At 39.0% G+C, this 22,324-nt stretch overlaps 2 protein-coding genes across 2 annotated transcripts; both read left to right on the top strand.

Moving 5' to 3' along the window:
* The first annotated feature begins 3,290 nt into the window (after window positions 1-3,290).
* On the top strand, window positions 3,291-5,879 carry LOC140231737 (uncharacterized). Its single transcript, XM_072311889.1, has 2 exons — window positions 3,291-3,615; window positions 4,765-5,879. Exons 1-2 carry the CDS (start codon window positions 3,291-3,293, stop codon window positions 5,877-5,879), a joined length of 1,440 nt encoding a protein of 479 aa, XP_072167990.1.
* Window positions 5,880-18,781: 12,902 nt separating this feature from the next.
* LOC140231736 (uncharacterized) lies at window positions 18,782-19,930 on the top strand. The gene has a single exon (XM_072311888.1). The coding sequence runs from the start codon at window positions 18,782-18,784 to the stop codon at window positions 19,928-19,930; it is 1,149 nt and encodes a 382-aa protein (XP_072167989.1).
* Window positions 19,931-22,324: the final 2,394 nt, after the last annotated feature.

Below are 22,324 nucleotides of genomic sequence, written 5' to 3'. Positions count from 1 at the left end.
TTTTTTTATACTGCCCCAGTGTAAAAGAAACGCTTGCCTATTTTACATGAATGTATGTTGCTTATTCAACATACAATGTACTTTGGATGCTTACATATTATGATTGTAATTATTTGTATGTTTATGAGTCAGTAAATGTGATTCGTATATTATATTGATTTATTCACATGTTATTGTTTTGAAGCCTTAAGTTAAAAAAGACGTTTGCTTCTAAGCAATCGATATATAAGATTAGACACAAAATGATTAAAATCTTCAATTACATAATTTTTGTTGGATTTTTTTCATCTTTATTTCATCTTTCGAACAACTCATTTAGGGACACACACTTAAAACACATTATTTACTCTCGATTCGCGAACTTTTTTTTGAAACGTCATCGTTGGCATTGTCGTTTACGATTACGATTACCTATATATATATACATATATATATATATATATATATATATATATATATATATATATATATATATATATATATATATATATATACATATATATATATATATATATATATATATATATATATATATATATATATATATATATATATATATATATATAATTGAGACAATGTAATGATGACAGAAGATGTTGCAGGATGCCGGCTGGTGGAAGCTTTCGACCTTCGGTCTTCTTCAGCTTTATTGTCTGTTTATACAAAATGAAATAGATGTTTTGAACATAAGATCCATGGAGTAATGAACATAATACATTGAATACAATTTCAGCATGAGTTAACAGCTTCAGAGCATACTTGGCAACATATTTGGCAATTGCAAAACATTCAACGATGTATAACTGTAAGTAGATATATAGTAATGGGTGTATGTTACAGGCATATCATACAATAAAAAATATTAAACACATATCATAACTAAACGTAATGTAGTTACCTGCTAAGCAGACGTGTCTGTGTTTCTTGGGTTGTCTTGTGACTGTCTGTGGCGGGATGAGAGTGATCATGTGACATATACATCTATTTCATTTTGTATAAACAGACAATAAAGATGAAGAAGACCGAAGGTCGAAAGCTTCCCACCAGCCGGCTACCTGCAACATCTTAAATCATCATAAAATTGTCTCGATTATAATTCTTCCTAAGATGACAGAGGCGTACGGTACGAGTATCAGCACCATCCCACTATATGTATATATATATATATATATATATATATATATATATATATATATATATATATATATATATATATATATGGGTAGGAAGATTATGGAAGACCTATCATAATGTGTATAATCATAATTACTATACTACTACTAGTATACGTGATGTTTGTCTGTCTGTGTGTATGTGTATCTGCGTGCATAAACAGAAAAAGACAAAGCAAGAGTCAAATATGTATATGTGCCCATTACCAGTCCATAGGAAGAAACCTCAGCAACAACTAAACACACTCGCACACACATGCACATACACACATCCACGTATCAGCACACGTGACGTGACGTTGTATGACAAGAAATAGAAACTACAACTGGTTATGCATGAGCTGGATAATGAGCCTGCACAGAGATGACATCATGGTGGCGCTGTTCAGTCTCGCTAGGGTACTCTGGTATGTGAACCATTTTTATACAGCTTTTACCTAGTTTTGATGACAATAATGGCCTTCTTTTTCTACATAGGGTAGCATCTTTATGAGTGTTTACGTTACCTGATCTCCAAAAGCACGTTGCGAACATGATTGCCCCATCATTGCAAGATACTAATTCACTAACCTACAACGATCTAGAGGGACAATGGACACGTAACATATGGATCAAGGATGAAAGCACGAAAACAATCGAACCTTAGACCTTCTTTTTACAAATACAGTGTCTTAACCATTATACCATGGTGCTATGACATTGTAATGCGAATCAGTACAGAAAAAAGAATATATCAATGTGTTAATGTGTAACATAGGTATCGTAAACAGAGATGTAAGTCCTACACATTTTTTTTTTTCGCAGCAGCTTGGAAAAGTGTTTACAGCATTGCTATCTCCACAACCTTCACACACATCGTATAAAGTGACGTGAAAAGGGCAAGGAGAAGCCCACAACCAATTGGTGCGTATTTTGTTCTGTGGAAGACTTGCTACGGTAAGACTCTTAAGCCAGGTAACCATAGCGACCCAAAGATAATGGCGGCAAAACATCGCAGAATTCAAGATTCTTCCACGACACACTTACATCGTATATGGTCAACATTGTAAGGGCAACATTAAATGGCGTGAATTAAACGAAATCATGGAGGTGTTCAAGTGCCTTCCCTTCGCTCAATCTCTCCAGCCATTTATCATTAGGGGCTTTCACATCTTATTGTGCTTGATCTTGCGGTCTTATTGTTTCCGGACGTGAAGGACAGGCTACGGTCAGCAAGGTGCCTATTGTTCCCCCTGCCGGTCTTGGGGCTGTCCGCTTATACCACAGGGCAGGTGCCAATCAGTTCAACGGACTTCTTAGATTGCTAAAACCATAGTTAAAAGTTGTTGGCTACACAGGATTGACTATTGCATGAGGGTTGTCGTATGCGTGAATATTCACACGCCTCTGGCCATCCGGCAAAAGCGCGGGTTTGTAGAGATCGGTCAGAGTTTAAACAATACAGTGATTCTGGGATTCTGAGATGAGTGTGACGTCAATCAAGGCAGTGCTAAATGAATAGTCCCATTCAAAGTGATACGCCCGGGTGATGAAGACGGAGTGAATTGTGACTGTGATGACAGTCGTTAATTGAGTAACAGAGAGATACCTTTCAGTCTGCCGATTGACAGACATTAGGATAAAAGATCAACACATAATTAACGGAGAATGGTCGTTTTTATCTCTCTCACTGCCAGTACGCTCGCGCAGCCGGTGAATTTGTTTTTAGAAGCGTTACGATGGTTCCCCCTTTTTTGAGTTAGCATTATGATACATGAAGCGCCAGCATTTTGGTCGACATTATTGCTCTTTTGTTGGACAAGGACTGTTAAAAGAGTGCTCCACCGGGAAATGAATGTTATCGCTTATAGATTTGATACGACGTTATCAAGTTGATCCATCAGCAGAACAAAGAGTGCGGCTCGCCGTTTTCTCCTACGCGTGAAAACTCGAATCGTGAAATAGAAACTAGATAATGAATTATCATTCTGGCAAATGGATATTCACTGATATTCCAGCTCGATCGTTACGTCACGAGTTTTCTGCCTTGACCTCTACGATTGGAACAATACTCGTCTGCAGCAGAGTTTGATGAAGGTAAATAATTTATCGAGGGATTCTCAACGTCATCGCTGGACAATGCCGTTCCTGAAGTGGGGCGTTCGCGGGGAAACATTTTCCAGCATTCCTACATCGGAGCAGGGCTGCACGCTGCCCGTCTTGGCGACGAAGAAACAGCTCACCAAACCCTACGGTCCCGAGCATCTCAAAGCAACGGTAGACCGGAGCCACTACAGCGGCGACGGGACTCGGGTTATGGGAGAGACTTCGGCAACTTACGAGAAACCATTAGGGAAATTAGCCCCGGAGATCGTGTCCGGAAAAGCCGATGGCTGCGAAGAGTTTATGCATCCCAGTAACATCACAGCGGTACGTGACGATCGCAGCTGCACCGAACCAAAAGGTAAATGATCATTACCTACGTGCATTCGTAGATTACGCTCAGGGTAAGAAGTAAAGATAATAATGCAGTCATTCGTATTTTTCTTTCAATCAAAACAAACGAACATACACTGTAAACTACAAAGTTATCATAAATCACAAAACAGGAACGGAAACTTACGTCGTGCGACGTTTCGCCGATTAACAATCAACTTCTTCTGGCGTCCTTCCAGTGAAAGAATGATCGAAACGTCGCACGACGTAAGTTTCTATTCGACTTGTGATTTATAATAATTTTGGAGTTCACACAACGACTGGATGAATGATAATCTGTATCAAAACATACACTGTGTTTGACGTACAAGAGAGGGATGTCAGAGAACTACTCCATTTTCATCAACATATTCATTTCATCGTCAATCAAACACAATGTTTCCAGGTAAATAATAATGAAAGTTCTGGTTCAATGAACAATAAGCCACGTCATCATAGTAATTCGTTTTAAGCGCCAAAATCAGTCTGTATCATATCCACATTTATGCCATCAGCGGTTATTTAGACATTAATCAAGGCAATTCTGAACTATCCACAAAGTTACCTGTTTTCACATCAAATGAATGGGAATAAGATTTCATTCGTCGTATCAAACTATTGTACTGTAGTCTTGATATAACACAGCAACGACGACTTTAAGGGGGAGATTGCCGCTGCTAAATAAGCGACTAAAATATGATTCTAATATCATTTCTAGTACCAACCATTTGGAGAGTATGGCAGTACGTCTTCTTCCAAGTTGCATATTAGCGAATACATGTGAAACTTTGAAAGCACATTGCTTTCTTATCCCATTTCCGATTTTAATGATAAGTCTGTCATTCTCTTTGATGCGATAAACTCTAATCTTATTGAAGTATGTACATGGTGTGGGACTGCACTCAAAAGTTCAGTATTCATTACATTTTCTGGCTGTCGCAGACTACGTCTATCTTGCACCGACACTCCCTGAGTGCGTAGAAGGTAACTACTACTTTGTCTGTGAGTCACTATACGCAATGTTGGATTTATTTTTCACAACCTCCGACAAAGTTGTACGCTGAAATTTTCGCACTTTGTCCAATTAGCATGCAGAAAGTAAAGGTAACATCTGTCTTTCTCTTTTAATTCATATCAGATGAGAGCCAGGGAGACGATCAGACTTCTGTTCGCTCCGAGAAACTCGACAGGGAGGTTGACCTCGACCGTCTGTCGGAGACCGAGATCTACCAGCGAGTGCCGCGACTCCGATCGAATCGTTTCGAGCATGGCGCATTCAGTGGTCGTACAGCGCCCCCTCTCGTCCGATCACCGAAGAGGTTCTACGGATCCGCACCCGTTCTTCGCTTGGGCAAGGCAGGGCGCGATAACTTAAAAGTCACTGGTCAAACGATGGATTTGACATCGAAGGCTTTAAAAAAACAATCGAGAGACCTTGAAGCTAGTGATGACTTTGACCTTTCTATCAATCTCCATAAGCGTACAAACCAGAGTCGAGCGAGCACTACGAGAGTCTCTGAATGCACCAGTCCTAAGGCTGACACAGCTGATTCCCTGAGGGAAAGAGACAGTTGTTCCGTTTTATCTCTTGACAATGATGGGCGTCAAAAGGAGGACGGCAGCGAAAGCGAAATATATGAACGGAATAGCAGCCGTCGAAGCGTCAAGCCAGAACTGTCTCCGGCGAGAGTGCAAATGGACCCCTCGAATTTGCAGAGGGTTAGCCCGCGAAGTAGGCCTATAACAGGAACTAGAATGCGTTTTGAGGTTGCGACTCCGGTTATCTGCAAATCCGCAGAAACAAGGTCCACATGCGAGACAGAAGGCGTAAACTTTAATAGGCATATAGCAGCAGTCGCCAGTGCACAGGACATCATTGACTATCGCCCCACTGGGGCTGAGAGGGAGAGAGAAGCGTTCCCAAGCGTGCGACTCTTGGCGTGGCATCCAGCTCTACACGACGTTCTCCACAGCGAATCAGTTTCGCTGCGCCCAAGATCTGAGGAAGGCTTGTACATAAAGCCGACGTCGCCAGCAAAATTTGCGACGCACGCGCATCACTTTCCGGAAATTCCAAGCACATTGCAGGATGTGCCGATCACATCGAGTGTTTCCTACAGGGGCAAACGCTTGCAGATCAAAGTTGATATGCGATCTCTCCGTCTACCGCCAATATTTTCGTACAATCCCACCACCCAGAGTATAGGCCTACATGCGAAAACCGACTGGGTAGGTTGTGTAGGCGGATACTAAACATAAGGAGAAGGTTCTGTCGCTAAAGCCTAGTCCACAATCCGAATATTTTGTACTGAAAAATGTTTGCAGAACAGATTGTTCATCTGATCAAATCAAAACACAAGATTTTTCATTTTCACCCTCTATAGTTTTGACATATTAGACAATAATATCATTGTATTGTACTTGAGTCACTTCAGGCATGGTTTTATAGCAAATCTGTCTGGAATGACAATTACTACGTTGAGCGCATTCTCCATACGTTGCGTCATAAGATTCTGTGTATTTTATGTACATATGCTTGACTTGCAGTGATTGATGATTGATGTGTATAAATATTTGCCCGGTCAATATCAGGTTCACACTAAGTTTGACATGTTGTGTCGTTAAAGTGGTGGGAGAACTTATGGTCACTCAATGAAGTTTGAAAAAAAAACAGGGTATGCTACAATGGATGTGAGGAAATACTTTTTTTTTTGTCAACAGACAGACAGAGTGGTCGATGTGTGGAATTCTCTTCCAGAAGATGTAGTCTCGGCGAGCTCTGTTAATGTTTTTAAGAATAAGCTAGACGAGAATCGTAAGAATTAATTGTGTACATGTATTTAATTACGAGAAGGGTAACACTGCATTTATAGGTCCTTGGTCTCAAGCAGTTTTCCCTCTTCCTGCCATGTGGTGTGTGTATAGGGACCTATGTCCCATAGAATTTCGAATATCACATTAAGATATTGAATGAGATTAGTCAGGCTATATATGGGAAGGATCAAAACCAGTCGAGGATTTCCCTCCTGATCGATGAAGAGGCTAAAACTTACACCATCGTTCCGAAAAAGTAAAGTAATAAAAATCACGATAAGCATCTAGTATGAGTATTTACTCCACAGTTTGTTGTCAAAACGATGATTTAACTTGGAGAACAGAAAACTGAAATAATATACTTTGGTCGCTTACCTGTTTTCATCTTCCATCGATTATCATGAAATTGTGTTTCACATAAGTATTGCCAAGCATCTACTTTAATTACGATATATCACGGAAAATTAATATAAGAATACTTTCAATCTGAACAAAGTAATGACAGTGAATATTTATGTGATCCATGTGACAATTAAAAAAAAAATTATCAGACCGTTTGAAAATCGTGAAGAACTTTCTTACTACCTTCTTCGGCAATATGGTGTCCTAACACAACGGTCAATTAAACTGTTGAAATGTGCATGTGTATAGATAATGATTGTTGTTAAAAAAATGAAGAGCAACATTGTTTTTGTATGTTTGCTAGCTGCAATGGTTACTGTGATCTTTTGAAGCTTGATTGTTGCTTGATTTCCTCGTTAATACCATCATAAACTCTGGCTATAGAAAAAAAAAGAACGAAGAAGCATACAAAAACCAAAACCAAAGTCGAACGAAGCGTGGCAAAATAAAAGCTGCAATATATTATTATCGTTTGGAAATTGGTTATTCTACGATTGCTCCAGCATATGTAAATGATAAACATGTACTTTTGAAATACATTTGCAGCGTAATCATTTCAACACGTTACAAAAGTATAGAATTATAGAATTGCAAAGGAACTGGCTCTTATGTGTGAAAATGTCAATATATTATGTTCGTTCAAATTCATGAAATTTCGCCCGACAGCAAGTGTTGGTTCTAATCCTTATAGCATGCAGCGGGTACTGCTTTGTTATTCAAATTCATGAAATTCTTCCGTCGAGTTGATGTTTTCATTGCAACTGATTGACAAATTGCCCTACTCGACGGAAGAATTTTCATGAATTTGAATAACAAAGCAGTACCCGCTGCATGCTATAAGGATTAGAACCAACACTTGCTGTCGGGCGAAAGCTCGGTGGTCTAGTGGAGATGACGCCTGTCCGGTGATCAGGAGGTCGTAGGTTCGAATCCTGCTCGAATATGTACGCCCATGATTTTTATCATGGCTACTACTAAAACACTGATCAATTCAGTGCTTATTTACGTCGATGTAGGGCAATTTGTCAATCAGTTGCAATGAATATCATGTTCGTGTTTGCTCTTTTAATCCTCAAACGGAGGCCATTAAACCAAGTGTCCAATATTTATTATTTTTGCTGTCAGATTACTTATAGGTGACCTGTTTTCGTTTCTTTGCGATGAATGAAATAAAGAGTTCTGCTGTTTGTGTTCTTGTCAAAGTCGGGTATTTCCATTTCTTTCTTTCTTTCTTTCCTTATCTTCAGTTTTAAGTTACTGTTTATAACGCCCGATATGCCTACATATTATGTGTGATATATCATGACATTTTCTTCAATATTTTGTGGAATATTGATATGAATATATATATATATATATATATATATCATATATCTTTCATCGTAAGGGGGTCTATATCTTACAAGCTTAGCGTCCCGGTAGACCCCTCCACCTTGTTTTAATGATACATTGCAATCTATATAACATATTTCATGTATTTTTTTCCAAAATGGAATGTGATATATCATGACATTCTCTTTAATGATTGGTGGAATATTGTTATGACTGAATACAACTTATCAAATATATATATAAGTTGGTAGAGGAGAGAAAGAGAGAGGAAGGGGGATAGTAAAGGAGAATGGCTGTCCCCATTGCCTTGAAGTAAGCTGCAATGTATGTTTTATAGAGTTTGTCACAAATACACAATGACAGTGCCACCTGTAAAACAAACAAAAAACACAAACAATCACGAGTAACAATGATTATATCCTTCACTTCAAATCAATTGTATTACAGTCGTGACATAGAGAGGGTTTCAATGAGGGAGTTGTTTGTAGTTACTGAAATAATATAAAGAAACATTAAGTTTTGTTTATGTTTGTTTGTTTGTTTTTTTACAAACTGAGTGGGGGAAGTAATGGGATTTAGCTTTGTCATCTTATGTCCATACTTGGATAAGTGGGGCCAGATGAATCTATAGCTCTGTCTTGACAGCATAGATCATAATGATATTTTTCAAATTCCAGAACTTTCTTGTTTTCAGTCCAATTTGTGTCAAACCTCTTGCATTCTGTTTGTTCGATTTTTTTTAAATATAAATTCTAACAGATAAACACAACTGAAATGAACTGAACTGTAGTAGATTCTTGCTGTACGATTACAATAATATGTTTGTGATGAGGGTGACAATGGTGTAGATGAAAAACTGTGAGCGTCTGCTAAAATAGTCAATCTCGCATTGAACAGGCGTTACACATACTGCACAAAAACAGGATGGCTGTTATGTGACGGTTGACCTGTTTTTGCTTGTCACTTTTCATGTATTTACACATTAAGAAATTAAAAAAGAGAGAGAGAGAGAGAAACGAGGGGAATAAAAAGAAAAAGAAAGAGAGGGGAGATAAAAAAAGAAAAAAAAAGACATAGAAAACCAAAGACAGAGAGAGAGAGAAGAGAGAAAAACAATTAGAAAGCGTAGCCAAATTCACTTAAACGCGATTATTTCGAGAAATATCATTTTACCAACAGCATTTTGTCTTCAGTGTAAACGACACTGCTGTCAGAGTAAATTTAAAGTACTGTTTTTGTTTTGTTTCTCTAAAAGAAAAAAAAAGATAGTATTAACCAAATCTCATGACGCACAATGGTATCAGACGGTATCATTCTAGCAGTCAGAGATTTCGACCTATTTCTTTTATGTAGATCCTGAGTCTCAAACCTTTCTTGTCCGTGGCTCACTTTAATTATAGTGCAGCCCAAATCCAAACGTGTTTGATTTGTTATACGATGCTAAGACATCGATCCAACTCGCGTGCAAACTGAAACCTATCCGTATTCCGCTACAAAGCACGTTGCGCGCCAATAATCAAAGCAGTTCACCAAGTTGGCGACATTCTTAGCGGACATGTGCGACCAGAATGAACGCTAGGCCGTGAGCTGTTCCGGGCGGCATATCCCTTTCCTCGTTGCTATGGTAACTGGTGACGCTGAGTCGCTGCATGCACGGTAAACCCGCTGTTCCCTTCCTCGTGTAGTAGTCTTTCTGGTAGGATTACGGTATATCTCGTGGCGTGACTACTGTACTTGACGGCTGTCGTTGTTTCTGAAGAGAGCCATTGTCGTTGTTTTGTCCCACATTAATCGATGTATTGTGTCTCAACAATGCTCAACCAAGGCCCAAACGCACATCGACTGATAAAGCAAAGTCGCCGAGAGACGGTTAAACAAATGTTCTTCGGAGACGAAATCGATAGCATGACACTTCGAAGGATGATTTCTTACAGTGCACCCACGATGAACTGGAATCAAATATTTGTTATTCGCAAGCCCAGTACATATGAATAAACTTACGGCTGCAAACTCATCGACCAGCAGTGTGCTCCATTTCAATATGATGTTCTTCCCTTTGCAATGGTGCACAGCATAATCGACAATCCAAATCTCAAATTATACGTTAAAGAAGCTCGATCAATCAATTTTCTGAAGCCTTGGAGCTTGAAATATCTTAGATAGCCCCTCCTGAGGTACAATTTTGCCTGCAATTGACTTGAGGATACTGAAGGTGCGGATATAACATACATTTCTCCTCGAACCAATCAGGCAGTAAACTTCGGATAACCGTTCTGCGTCTCGGGAAAGAAGAGTCACTACTGCAATGGACCATTCAAGATGAAACAAAAGCCAAGCCCATCTACAAATACAGGATTGATCCTTGAACCAACACACCCGGTGAGATCTCTGACCATCGAACCCCCCTTTTTGTGAGTGTACTCCTTGTCACAAAGACAAATGTTTGCGGTCGAGAGGTGGGAGTTAATAAGTTGTCGGTGAGCTTGATACAGGTGCCGCTGAAGTGCCGGGGAATTCAGAAACTCTGACACGAGAAATACTTCGTGTTGGGCAACCAAATTGGAACTCTGATATTTGAGCCGCAATCACGCGAACCATAGCTTGGTCTGTATGTACAACTTCGACTGGATGTTGTAGCATAGGTATAACAACGGAACCGAACCTGCGAACTGGACTTACCCGACGGTCTCCCTTCTAGATTTTCGTTACTACGCGAGATAGCGCATCCTTGATTATCAACAGGGAATATGTTAGAGTATTGTTCCTCCGACATCGCCACAAACACCGCAGAGTTGTCATGTCTGATACATTGGGAATTAATCAATCTTCATCTGTTCTAAGAGGTTCAGATACATGGTGATGACGTAAATATAGGAGAGACTACTCCAGAAAAAGGAACCAAACAAACAGAGCTTGATGCTACAAAGCAGGGTTTGGATAGCGTTCTGGGAAGTAAAAAGTGAAATTAAAAAACAATTCGCATTGCCGTGATGGAGAGACTGGAAAAAACAGCAATGTTGGTAAGTTCCTGTACCAGAGAAATCATTAATCCATCTGTTATTACAGTATTGTTGACAGATGTTACACTTAGATAAATATCAACTTGTATGTGATCTCTTATATCCTCAATTGTTGATTTTATTTGTTTTTGATATTTCATCTTCAATGTATCTTATATTGAAATATATATGGGGGTGCTGTGGCATAGTGGATAAGACTCCCGACTCCCGATCGGAGGACCCGAGTTCGAATCCCGCCCAGTGCTTACGTCCTTGGACAAGATGTTTTTACCCACTGTGTCCCTCTCGACCCAGGTGTATAAATGGGTACCTGGCAACGCTAGGGTAATAATAAGAGCAGGACCCTCTGGTAGAGCAGTGGCAGCACTGAAGAGGCTACCCTGGGTAAATAAGACCTTATTATTATCATTATTATTATTATAAATATTATATACATAATACTATCAGTATATTTGTTTCGGCCAAGGAGGTTACCGCCGGCGTTGGTTTATTGTTAATTGTCTGGCTGTTGGAAAAATATCTTAAAAGTTATGACTGGATTCGGAAATAGTTTTCAGCAAAATTTTCGAGTGACACAAGCAAGAGATGTTTTGATTTTTAGAGTGTTCGGGGTAACAGTCTGAAATCAGGTTTTTCTTTTTCTTTTTTCTTTTTGAAGAATTATTTAACATTTGGATATAAGGCCTTTGTGGAAATTAACAATGATAACAATGTGATTCCAAAAATAATGAGAGGGCATGTTTTGATGGTCGAGACAAAAATAATACAGATGATATTAACGTAGGACTGTGATATACAGTGGGAATGAGCTGCTTTGCGGAAGGTTGGGCATTAAAAGTGCCTTTCTGGTTATTATTGTTATTAGTAAGATTCTGGCAGTATCAGGAAATCAACGTTGTTATAATCCCCTCCAAAATCTCATCACTTCCACCTTTTTTCTTTCTTTTATTATTGAAACTGAGGCACAAACCCATCGACGATGATATGAAGGAATTAATTGTCTCACGGGGCCGAAAAGCCGAGAGATGAATATTTTAACATGCATGCGTGCTGTAACCACGGACTTAAGCAGCTGCTACCAGAAGAATGATCTTCTCCGTGAATCAATCAAGAAACACGAACAGGCTCCCCTGACTCTACACTCTCTTTGTCAATGTCTTCATCAGCGGCAATTTATCACTTTCGGAGAGAAACATAATATTTTGCTCTTAAAAGCGATTTCATATTTTGTTGTTCATTTAATCCGTAGTGACAAGTATCAAAACTCTCGAAATTCCGAAGACAATTCGCTAATCATTTCTTCTAATTTTTTCCTGTTAATAGTTTTGCTTTCTTCTCTTTCTTTTTCCCCACTCGGGTGCCTCTTGTTTACTATTGTTGTTATTTATAGTCTTGGTTGCTTAAGTACCGACAGTACTTGAAGCATATACGGTCACGCCATTAATATCAATGTTTAATGACAACACTGATTAGGATGATGATGGGACCTGCATTCTACATCTGTAACACGCATATTCGGCGAGGCGCCAGTGTTGCATGATTGTATACAAATATGCGCAGAAATAAACAAGCAAATTGTTATGGGTGCAGGGTAAGTATGAAGGCACGATGGTAATACCCTTGACATTCAAATGACGTCCTGAGTTCGAATCCTAAAGCTTACGCCTTTGGATAAAATACTTTTAACAATGATATCCGACTCAATCCTGATGTTAAAAAAAAAAGTTTTACAGTGTGCAATGAGAAGTAAACAGGTCAGAATACTTGTCTATAGAAATTGCAATACCTAAATGAATGCCAGGATTGAAATAACATAGGCAAAAAGATGTTGTATTCATTGTTATGTTAAATGGTAATGATGATGATGACAATTATATGCATTTATGTTTACGTAATTACTCAAGATGAAATGCAACTGAACCCATTCTAAGAAATCTATACATTAATTTTGAAAGATATGAATCAAAGACATGGAAAATATTACATCGAAACATCGAATTCTAGCTCATGAATTGTTACTTTTTACGGATGAACGACGACAGGTTGCACTGTTCTATTTGAACTCGTTAAAAGAGATTTTATAACTATGCATTTGGCAAAGGCAAATCATAGTAAAACGGCATACGTTGGTCATACATTGGTCATAGCATTTCATGATAATCCACTGGCGTTCATCATTCTTTGATCTAGGAATTATTTTTCAGTCGTGTATTTGAGACAGATAATCTTTCATCTGATTCTGTGTAATGGAGGGGTGTGATAATTGAATTCAGAGCCAAGTATTTGCACAGTGTAGTTCGGACAAGTTCATCCCTCAGAGGGCCTCCAGTTCGGTTGATATTCGTCTTTTTCCGAAAGTTCGTTAATTCGAAATGGAATAAATTTCACTATTCCGAAGATTCGTTATTTCAAAGGGTCGTTCATCCGAAAATGAAATGGCGTTTCTAACCCCCTCCCCGTCCCCCCCCCCCCGGAAAAAAAGTTGCCTACTAACGCACATTTGAATTTGGAACCTTATTTCATTTTCGAATTAACGAACCTTCGGAATAAGGAACCTTTGGAATAACGAACTGTAACCTCCAGTTCAAGGTGTTAATACCCTCTATAGATAGAAAGGTCGTCAATATTAAAACAGATGTAAATTCCCTTATTTTGAGAAGCCCATTGTGATATCTCTGGACAGTGTGATCGGGCATTTTGTATGAAAATCGTGTTCCCTGCATTCGTGCACTACCTCTAAATAACAAATTGTTACAAGCGTAAAATCCAAAAGGTTTTCATGGTGGTTCTGAATATTGAGGGTCATAAGATTATGCTTTGCTCGTCATTTTATTCTGAAAAATGATCTTGCATTCATCGTATGGAAAATGACTTCTGGGATTTGTAAGAATCTCATAACGAATGCATATTTACTGTATAGTGCCAGACAGAAATAGGATATCTTTAGTGGTCTTTAGGCCTCCTTATCCTGAATGGCGTTGTTGTACAATAATATGCTGACAATAGACATGATAGAGGCGTTGTTCTGATGATTTTCCCTTCATCTAGCATTATTTAAGCTGAGGCACTTTTGCACTCTCCCTACCATTCAGCTTGTTAATTGCGCTCCGCCATGGATACTATCTATACTCAACTGATACCACGTGTAAAAACTAAGGTTGCATGACGTGATTAGCATAGTTTCTCATTTTTGGGGGCCAAAGGAAATTCGCCTATCACCCTCAGTTTCAATTTTTAAAACGGAATATTGTTTATAAAGTATTAACTTTTACTTTGAATATTAATGTAAAGCGCACTGATCAGCTTACTGGAAATGCGCTGTAGAAAAGACTATATATAATCTATTTATTATCATTTTCATTATTATCATTATTATTATACATTTTTATTATTATTATTATTATTATTATTATCATTATTATCATTATTACTATTATAAGGAAAAGATATGAAGTTGACTCTGCATGGAATCACGTCACAAACATTGTAATGTCAAGCGTCTGGTTGAGGATTAAAAATGAGTATAGAGATAATGACTGTCCTAGAAACTTCCTGATCAGCTTCCTCGAAAAATCACATCTAGCACATGACTCTAGCGCTGTGAAAATGAAGGATATGTAAGAAGCTCATGGCAAATTTGCTGAACACAATGGCACCACCATCAGTGAAATCGACTCCGCCATTTTTGGCCACCGAAGGCAGATGTTTTGAGAGGTCATGGCGATTGATCGAAGCCGAGACAGCCCCTGCACAAAACAGTGCGCTCTCGCTCTTTCATTATCAGTCGCCGCAAATAGACTGTGTAGCCTTGTACAATACTGTTACCCTGGGATCGGTGTGGGTCTAAGACTTTCTCTTCTTCACTATACAATACGTCATTCTTTCGTATGCTAACATAATGATACTCATATCCTCATCAGTGCAGATTCATTTTCATTACCTTTATCAACAACACTGGGCTGAGGCGATTGGATGTGGGGATTGATAGTTGATTTCAATCCCCTACTTCTTATAATTATGAATGTCTCGGACGACACTTAGATCCCGACTTCATCTCTATATGAATAAATGAATGAAAGGATATGATAAGTAAGAACATAAATGAATGAATGAATGAATTAATTAATTAACTGATCTATCACTTAGTTAAGTACAACTCTCTGCAGACCAGTTTAAGCAACTGCGCGGGAATCATTTTTTTTTCTTTTTTTTTTTAATCTTGTTCAATGTTAGCTTATATATATCTTTTTTTCTTTTTGGTTTTACTCTGTTTTTTTTTTAAATTTTGGTTGTTAATCGAGTAAGTAATGGTTCACATTTTAGTATAGTTTTTTTTTTATCACATAGGCATACCCCGCTTTTCTTATTTCGTACCATTAAATCGCCTGGTCTTATCTTCTATCCGTTCTCCGTTTCTTCTTTACAAACACTGATTACCTCGGGCTTACAGCCAAACAGGCTGGCTTTCATGTAGTAGGTCCCGTCATACTTCTCTTTGTTCAACCCCATTTCAATTTTGACCAGTTGTCATTACAATTTCTGTGTTATCACCATGTATATTGTTTGTTTTCTGCACATTGTTTACAAGGTAAAAGAACTTGTATCATTATTTCTGTTGTAATATTCATAAATGAGAAGTATGAAAATAAATGAATTGAATTGAATTTCATTTCATTTACTCTCTTATTGTATGCAGGTTATACATATTTTTGTTCTTTTTTTGTTGTTCAAGGAGTTGCAGAATGATAGCTTTTGTCGATTAACAAAAATGAATTGGACTAAAAAGATGACTGAAATTGAACTAAACAAACGAACAAACCAGACGTCACCGATTTTTTTTTAATTAATATATTTGAAAGAGCCCTTTACGGGTGCTGCAAACTTCCCAAAGAAATATTCCACATTTTTATACGTACGACGATTAACGTTTATTTCAAGAATGAAGAATAAAAGTGCAAACCAAAGTAGTGTTAACTGTAATCATTTAATGTATTAAGGATGAGAATCAAGCCAAAGAAAAAGAGGACCCCCATCTCTTCCTTAAGAATCTGTGTTGAAATAGGTTTCTTTTTGGTTTTGTTAACACTAAAATTCCACTCCATTAATACTGATTTTAACAGGAAGAGTAAATCTAACAAAACCATAATGACAGAAACTTCATACAATCGTCATGTCGGACAATGTAAGGAAATATAGTTTTTTTTTAAATTTTTTATTATTATTGGTGAAGTAGTGACGACCAGTTTTAGTCACAAACAAATTGACGAGAGCACATCAATGTTTCGAACAGAAGTTTGATGAAATGTTTACTGTAAAAATTCTTATCCTTTCGAAGTTACCATTATTGTTTATCAAAAATAACATAGTTATATTGATTAAATGTTGAGGTAAGGGATTGGATTTTTTCTTGCTGATTCGTGTATAGTATACAGTTGTGTCTAGGTCAATAGGAGACGGGGGGGGGGGTTGGATCAGCATATCACTCCATCTGCATTATTATGTGGGTATGACTATGATATCAACGATTTGTAACAAACATGTGAAGGTTTCAAGTCCTTAAACTTGCTTATCTTACGTCTGATTAATGGTTTAATGTCCGATATTGGAAGAAAAAAAGAGTTCTACCAACATGTTTGTTTGATTCTACCTTGGTTATCAAAGCTAACTGGAAGAGGGACATAAGGGAGTAGGCATTCTTGATATACGCTTCATCATTAGTGGTGGTCTATTCGGTGTTTGTTTTCGATTGCTTGATTTCAAGTGTGTTTGTTTTGCATAATTTGATATTTATTTTCACCCCCTGAGCTTGCCCCAAAGTTTATCTTCGTTCATCTTTGCACCCATCGAGGGAGTGCATGGGAGAAAGATGGGTATCCAAGGGAACGTATCCAAGGGAGCCTAACCCTATCCTCTTCACGAGATACTAAACTTTGTACAAACGCCACTAAGTTCAAGAAGGCGAACTGGTTAATGAACAATGTGTAATCTACTCTTTACACGGGTAAACAAGTCGCGAGGCTGACAATAATGAATAGAGAAATCTTGTATGTATCAGGTATGAGGTTTGTGGGCAGCACTGTTGTTATCATGTTCGGCCAGTTCTGTGTGCGCGCATCCGTCCGTGTGACAAACAGATACAACACTCAATTGACAAGAAAACAATACGCATTGTTTTCCTTTCATGCTGGAATCTTTTTGGGAAGGGTTCCGACTATAGTTTATCAGTTCATCGAAAAGCCCGAGCATTGACGTGATTGATTTGTTATTCTGTCCATGTCTTGTTAGTTCATCGCGATGTCGTGGGAAGACCCAGCGTCTTTGCAGATAAAGCTGATCATGTTGATAAACCTCCCAAAATTTGATGTAAGAGCCAAATCACACGCTGAAAGATTAAAACAGATCACCCTTCGAGATAGGACAGGTTAGTTCCATGGATCAATACAGATGAAGGCTTCTCTTTAATGGTAAACTTACGTCTCTTTTGCTGCATTTCTTCTTTCAAACGTCAGGCATTATTTGCTCAGACTCGTTAGTAACATCTGCGTCAGGAATGACGTCATGCCGCTGAAATCAAGATGATTGATCATAATCAGCTCTCCCGAACAGGACCCATAGCACATAACTGTCCTTTAATGCCATGGCTTTGAAATATTGATCATCGATTTGTGTTAATTTTCCGGGTTTTTTTTTTCCACAGGATTGGACCGGAGACGGTTATTGATGAGTGGTGATCACCATGGCGTCATTAGACGCGGACATTCGACGGATTGTACGGAATAGATCTCTTATCTCCAGCAGACTACAAGCCGGCCATATTTGTGTTTGTCTCGTGTGAAAAAAAAAAAAAAACGACCATCAGTTCCGCCTTCGACTGACCAAGAGGGATTGCGGTGGGTACGTGAAGCGATGGTACTTTGCTACTGAACGTTGTCGACACACTGCGGTAAGGTGAGAGCCTTACCTCCGTGCACCGCACTGCACTCTCCACTACACCTGCCGTGCTGACCTCACGCCCAAGTTGACTTGTGATAGTCCTGCCATGCCTGTATTTGACTTCTGATATCACCCCGAAAAAAATAATAAACCCAGGTAGAAGTGTCACTGCTATTGCTAACATTGATGCTCCATGATTGGTCACGTACTCAATGTTTGTGCTGAATATAATTTTTCAGTTCTAACAAAGCGACACGACAGTTTATGTTAGATGAATGATAATTTGGACAAACAAAACAGATAGGACTGTTCTAAATTTCATCGGCTACGCAGGGTAAACGAGATCTCGAGATATCTTGGATTTAACGTCCTGATTAACACCTTTCTAACGTGATATCAATGAGCAAACGTGATACGAATTGTTTGAACACTGAGTAAACAGTAATTAGTTGATCGCACCTCCACAGCAACCAATTGTTGCATTTTAGGTGCCAGTCATTAGCGTTCGTCCATGGCAGTGAGAGCAATTGAATCGGTTGCGTCTGGGTGAATACTAGGATTGACCAGTCGTTATTTGATTTTGATGCAATGGAAATGAAACACAAGCTTCGGGGATGACTGTTATATGTGTTATATGTGAGGAGGTTTGTCGGCATGGCAATGGCTTCAGAGGTACGAACGAACTACGAGAGTCGCACGTCTACCGCTGCGTTTGCTCTCATGGCCGTCCAACGCGACGATGATTCTAGGACCGTGAGAGATTCTGGCCAGCAGCAGACAAGCAGCAACGAGCCTTTCTTGCCCAAGATTCGAGTGGAGGCATGTGGCCTCACCGTCGAAGCTCGCGATCGAGACTCGTGGAAGAGAGATAACGTCGCGAGCAAATCGTGGAAACCGGGCAAGAAACGCCGCGATAAGAACCACAACACGAGCAGTCTCGTCCAGGAAGCGCAGAAGATCGCAGAACGTGGCGGGTTTCTCACCATCGAGCAGCGCGAAGCGGACGTCGACTCGCTGAGTACGAGGCTGGAGCGGACGTCGGGAAAATATGAAAAGCCGTCAGAGTTTGTAGGGTCGCTAAAAGTTGGCGGTTTGTCTTCGAACATGTCGAATAACAACCCCTCGGACAGCTCGCGACTCGGCCGCCTTATTCGATGGCCAGTGGGTAGGTTAAAATATTCTACGCCGGTGACAATGCCCTTGAAATCAGAACCAGACACGATGCTTCCTTGCAGCGAGGTGCCGGTGGGTCGGCTGTCACCGCTCCCGTCCACCAGCATCTCTAATAAAGGATCCGCGAAGGTATCGCCACGCGAGAGGGTAATCCTAAATAAATTGGCGGCCAAGAGGAAACGAGCAAGTCTTCGGGGTTCACGCAAGCACAGCTGCACCAACGTCACTTCCCGTGGCGATGCTGACGCTAACCCATCGCCATCGCCAATCAACTTCGATCAATTCCTTCCGACAACTCACTGCATCCATCTCACAACTCTCACTAACATCCCCGCCAAGATACGGACGCGGAAGAGTGTCTTGCGGGGCGATGAATTCTACGACATCATCGACAACGCTACGCAGAAACTTCTCGAGAAGCATCAGTCGACGGATTCGACATCAGCGTCGACGGCACACACCAGTGCGTCTACGGCGTCACGATGCGGGACATCAGGTTATGGTTCGATGGACGAGTGGCATACCGCGGGTCATAACAGCGCGGGGCGCCCTCCGTGTTGTGATTTTGAATCATCCGAAGCGGGACACTTTTGCCCACCAAATTCCCCAAGTTCGACGAAACAGCTGTAAAGCATAAAAACTTATTTTGTATAGGACCACGCATTCACAAAAATTCACAAAAATCTTGTCGTTATTCTAAGACAGCGTTGTCGCTATATTGCAGCAAACACAATGGTGTATATAAACCATGTCAAATCAATGACCTTGTCATATCAGCTTTTTATTGCTTTATTTCTGATTATAACACTGCTGATGAACTCTTATTCCGGGTTGAAATCTTGTTCAATGCATAAAATGAATGTGAAAGTGTGATGCTAAGATTTGTATAACGATACTATCTCCAGTGTTTCCAGCGTAACTCTTTAGAATTCGGCACGAAATCGGATGCTGTACTAGGGCAAGTGTAATGTACTATCATTTTCATTAGTATTCTTTAGTGCAATATCACTGTGTATATCTTTTAGCTGGAATATATTTTATAATAAGGATGAAGAGAACTTGGAGAGAGTAGAGTCTTTCAGTATCGTTGTTTAGAAGTTTAGATAAAGCGTACAATTTGGTAGTTGTGCGATTTTATAATGATAACAACGATGAATGATAACAATAATAGTATCAAAAAGTTATGACTCTCTTTCACAAATGCTCTTTATTTTCGCACATTTCATTCATTTTTTTTTTTAATTCGGCATTCCGTAAATAGAATGTGTTACTGTAAGGGAGTATATCAGGTTATAAGGTAACTTGTAATCAGTAATGTCTCATTATCGCAATGCAAAGCAACCACCTTTCAAACAATAGACGAACCTAACATTTTGCTTGTTTTATTCAACTTCACAAGTAATGTCGAAAACTTCACCTTTACACCATTTTGCTTGCATTTTGAGTTACAATAATAGATGATTATTAGTGCCAATGTTGATTGACGTTACAACAATATCATATCAGATCTTGGGTAAATATCACAAGATCAGTTTTCTTTTCTAAGTTCACTTCCCCTCCTGTAGAACCAAAAGCAATAGCTAAAGAGAAAATAAAGAAAACAACAGCCTATCCGGGAACACCTTTCAGAATGACTTATCAATTTTAATGGGTTTGATTCTTTTCATGGAATACTTTTCAAACACTACTGTCATCATTGGAGTATAATGATAGTGAAAAATAGGCGACAGTGTATGGTTTTATTTCACCAAGATTTAATTCATTATGTAAATGTAAATTGCAAACTTTTTATCGGGTGTTTTCCATTTGAGAGAGAATCCAATTTGTTTTTAATCCTATACTGGAAAAGTGGAGAATACGCACTCACAAAGTGCAGAAATCAATATATGACCCTTGTCAACCAGAGGAAAAGCTTTGTCTTTTCAAAGCCGTTTGTGAGTTTGACGGTGAATCATGGATAAAAAACAGACGTTGTTGTCATTGATTTTAATGCAAATTAACCATCAAATATTTCGTGATGAATTTAAAAGATTTCATGTATAGATTTCTTTGAAGTGGGTAGAACACACAAATAGTCTAAAGCGAATGTTTTCTGTGTGTAATTGTGCAGTATTGTACTCCTGTCTCCACGGTACAATTTTGTTCCATTGTGAATAGATTCGATGAGAGTATAGTGAGGTACCTCGTAGACCTGTCGTTTTTACCGTCCATGCACCTGCGATATGACAGATTAAATTATTTGAAATCTTCATACTTATCGATCTTGTAAATGTGGTACTTGCCTTTCTTGTCCTAAGTTAGCAAATTGAATCAACAAAGAACTCACTCACCTTCTTGCCTTTGATGTGATACAAAGTGACATTGTACGATTCTATAGAGTTCTGGAGACCAAAGTTTGAAAGCTTATCACTCCTTCACCAATAATATCACTATTGAAAATCAAGTGTAGGGTAGACAACGAGAATTATTTAGTTTTCGTAAAGAAGCAAATCTAATTCTTAATTGAAAAGCTCGTTTGTGTAAAGTATAGGATTATTTAAATCGAACCGCTGGAAAACTTTATTTCCTATTCTATTCAATTTGATTTTCCCTATTTTACTTAATGTTGTGATGGATTAGTAATGTCACAACTAATTACATGAAAAGACTTTAGGCATTATCTCACTTTGCACGAAGAGGACGCTGTGCAAGTTTGAGTGATTACAGCCACAAAGGTGCTGTTTGAAAGTACACTGAAGTATGAATAATTTACCTGATGAGGACGTGTACATGTGTGTGTGAACTTGTGAAGAGTTTGCGGTGCACCTTCTGTCAGTCTTGAAAAGGACTGTTTGACTTCCGAGGTACCTCTGACAAGACCTGACGACGGAAAGTCGATCTGTTCCGAAACGTCGACACCCCTGAGCAGGTCCTCGGCTCCTAAAAACTTTGGTAAATCTTTCCCATGATCTCTTCTCGGAGGCTGGAGCTACCTAGAAAGATCATATCCAGTCTTAGGGCCTACCCAGGACTATAACGTAGCAT

This window comes from Diadema setosum, chromosome 8 (assembly GCF_964275005.1).
Source record: "Diadema setosum chromosome 8, eeDiaSeto1, whole genome shotgun sequence".
In the NCBI taxonomy this organism is placed as follows: Eukaryota; Metazoa; Echinodermata; class Echinoidea; order Diadematoida; family Diadematidae; genus Diadema; species Diadema setosum.
The sequence above is the reverse complement of the archived record's forward strand: the minus strand, read 5'-3'. Positions and strand labels throughout refer to the sequence as shown.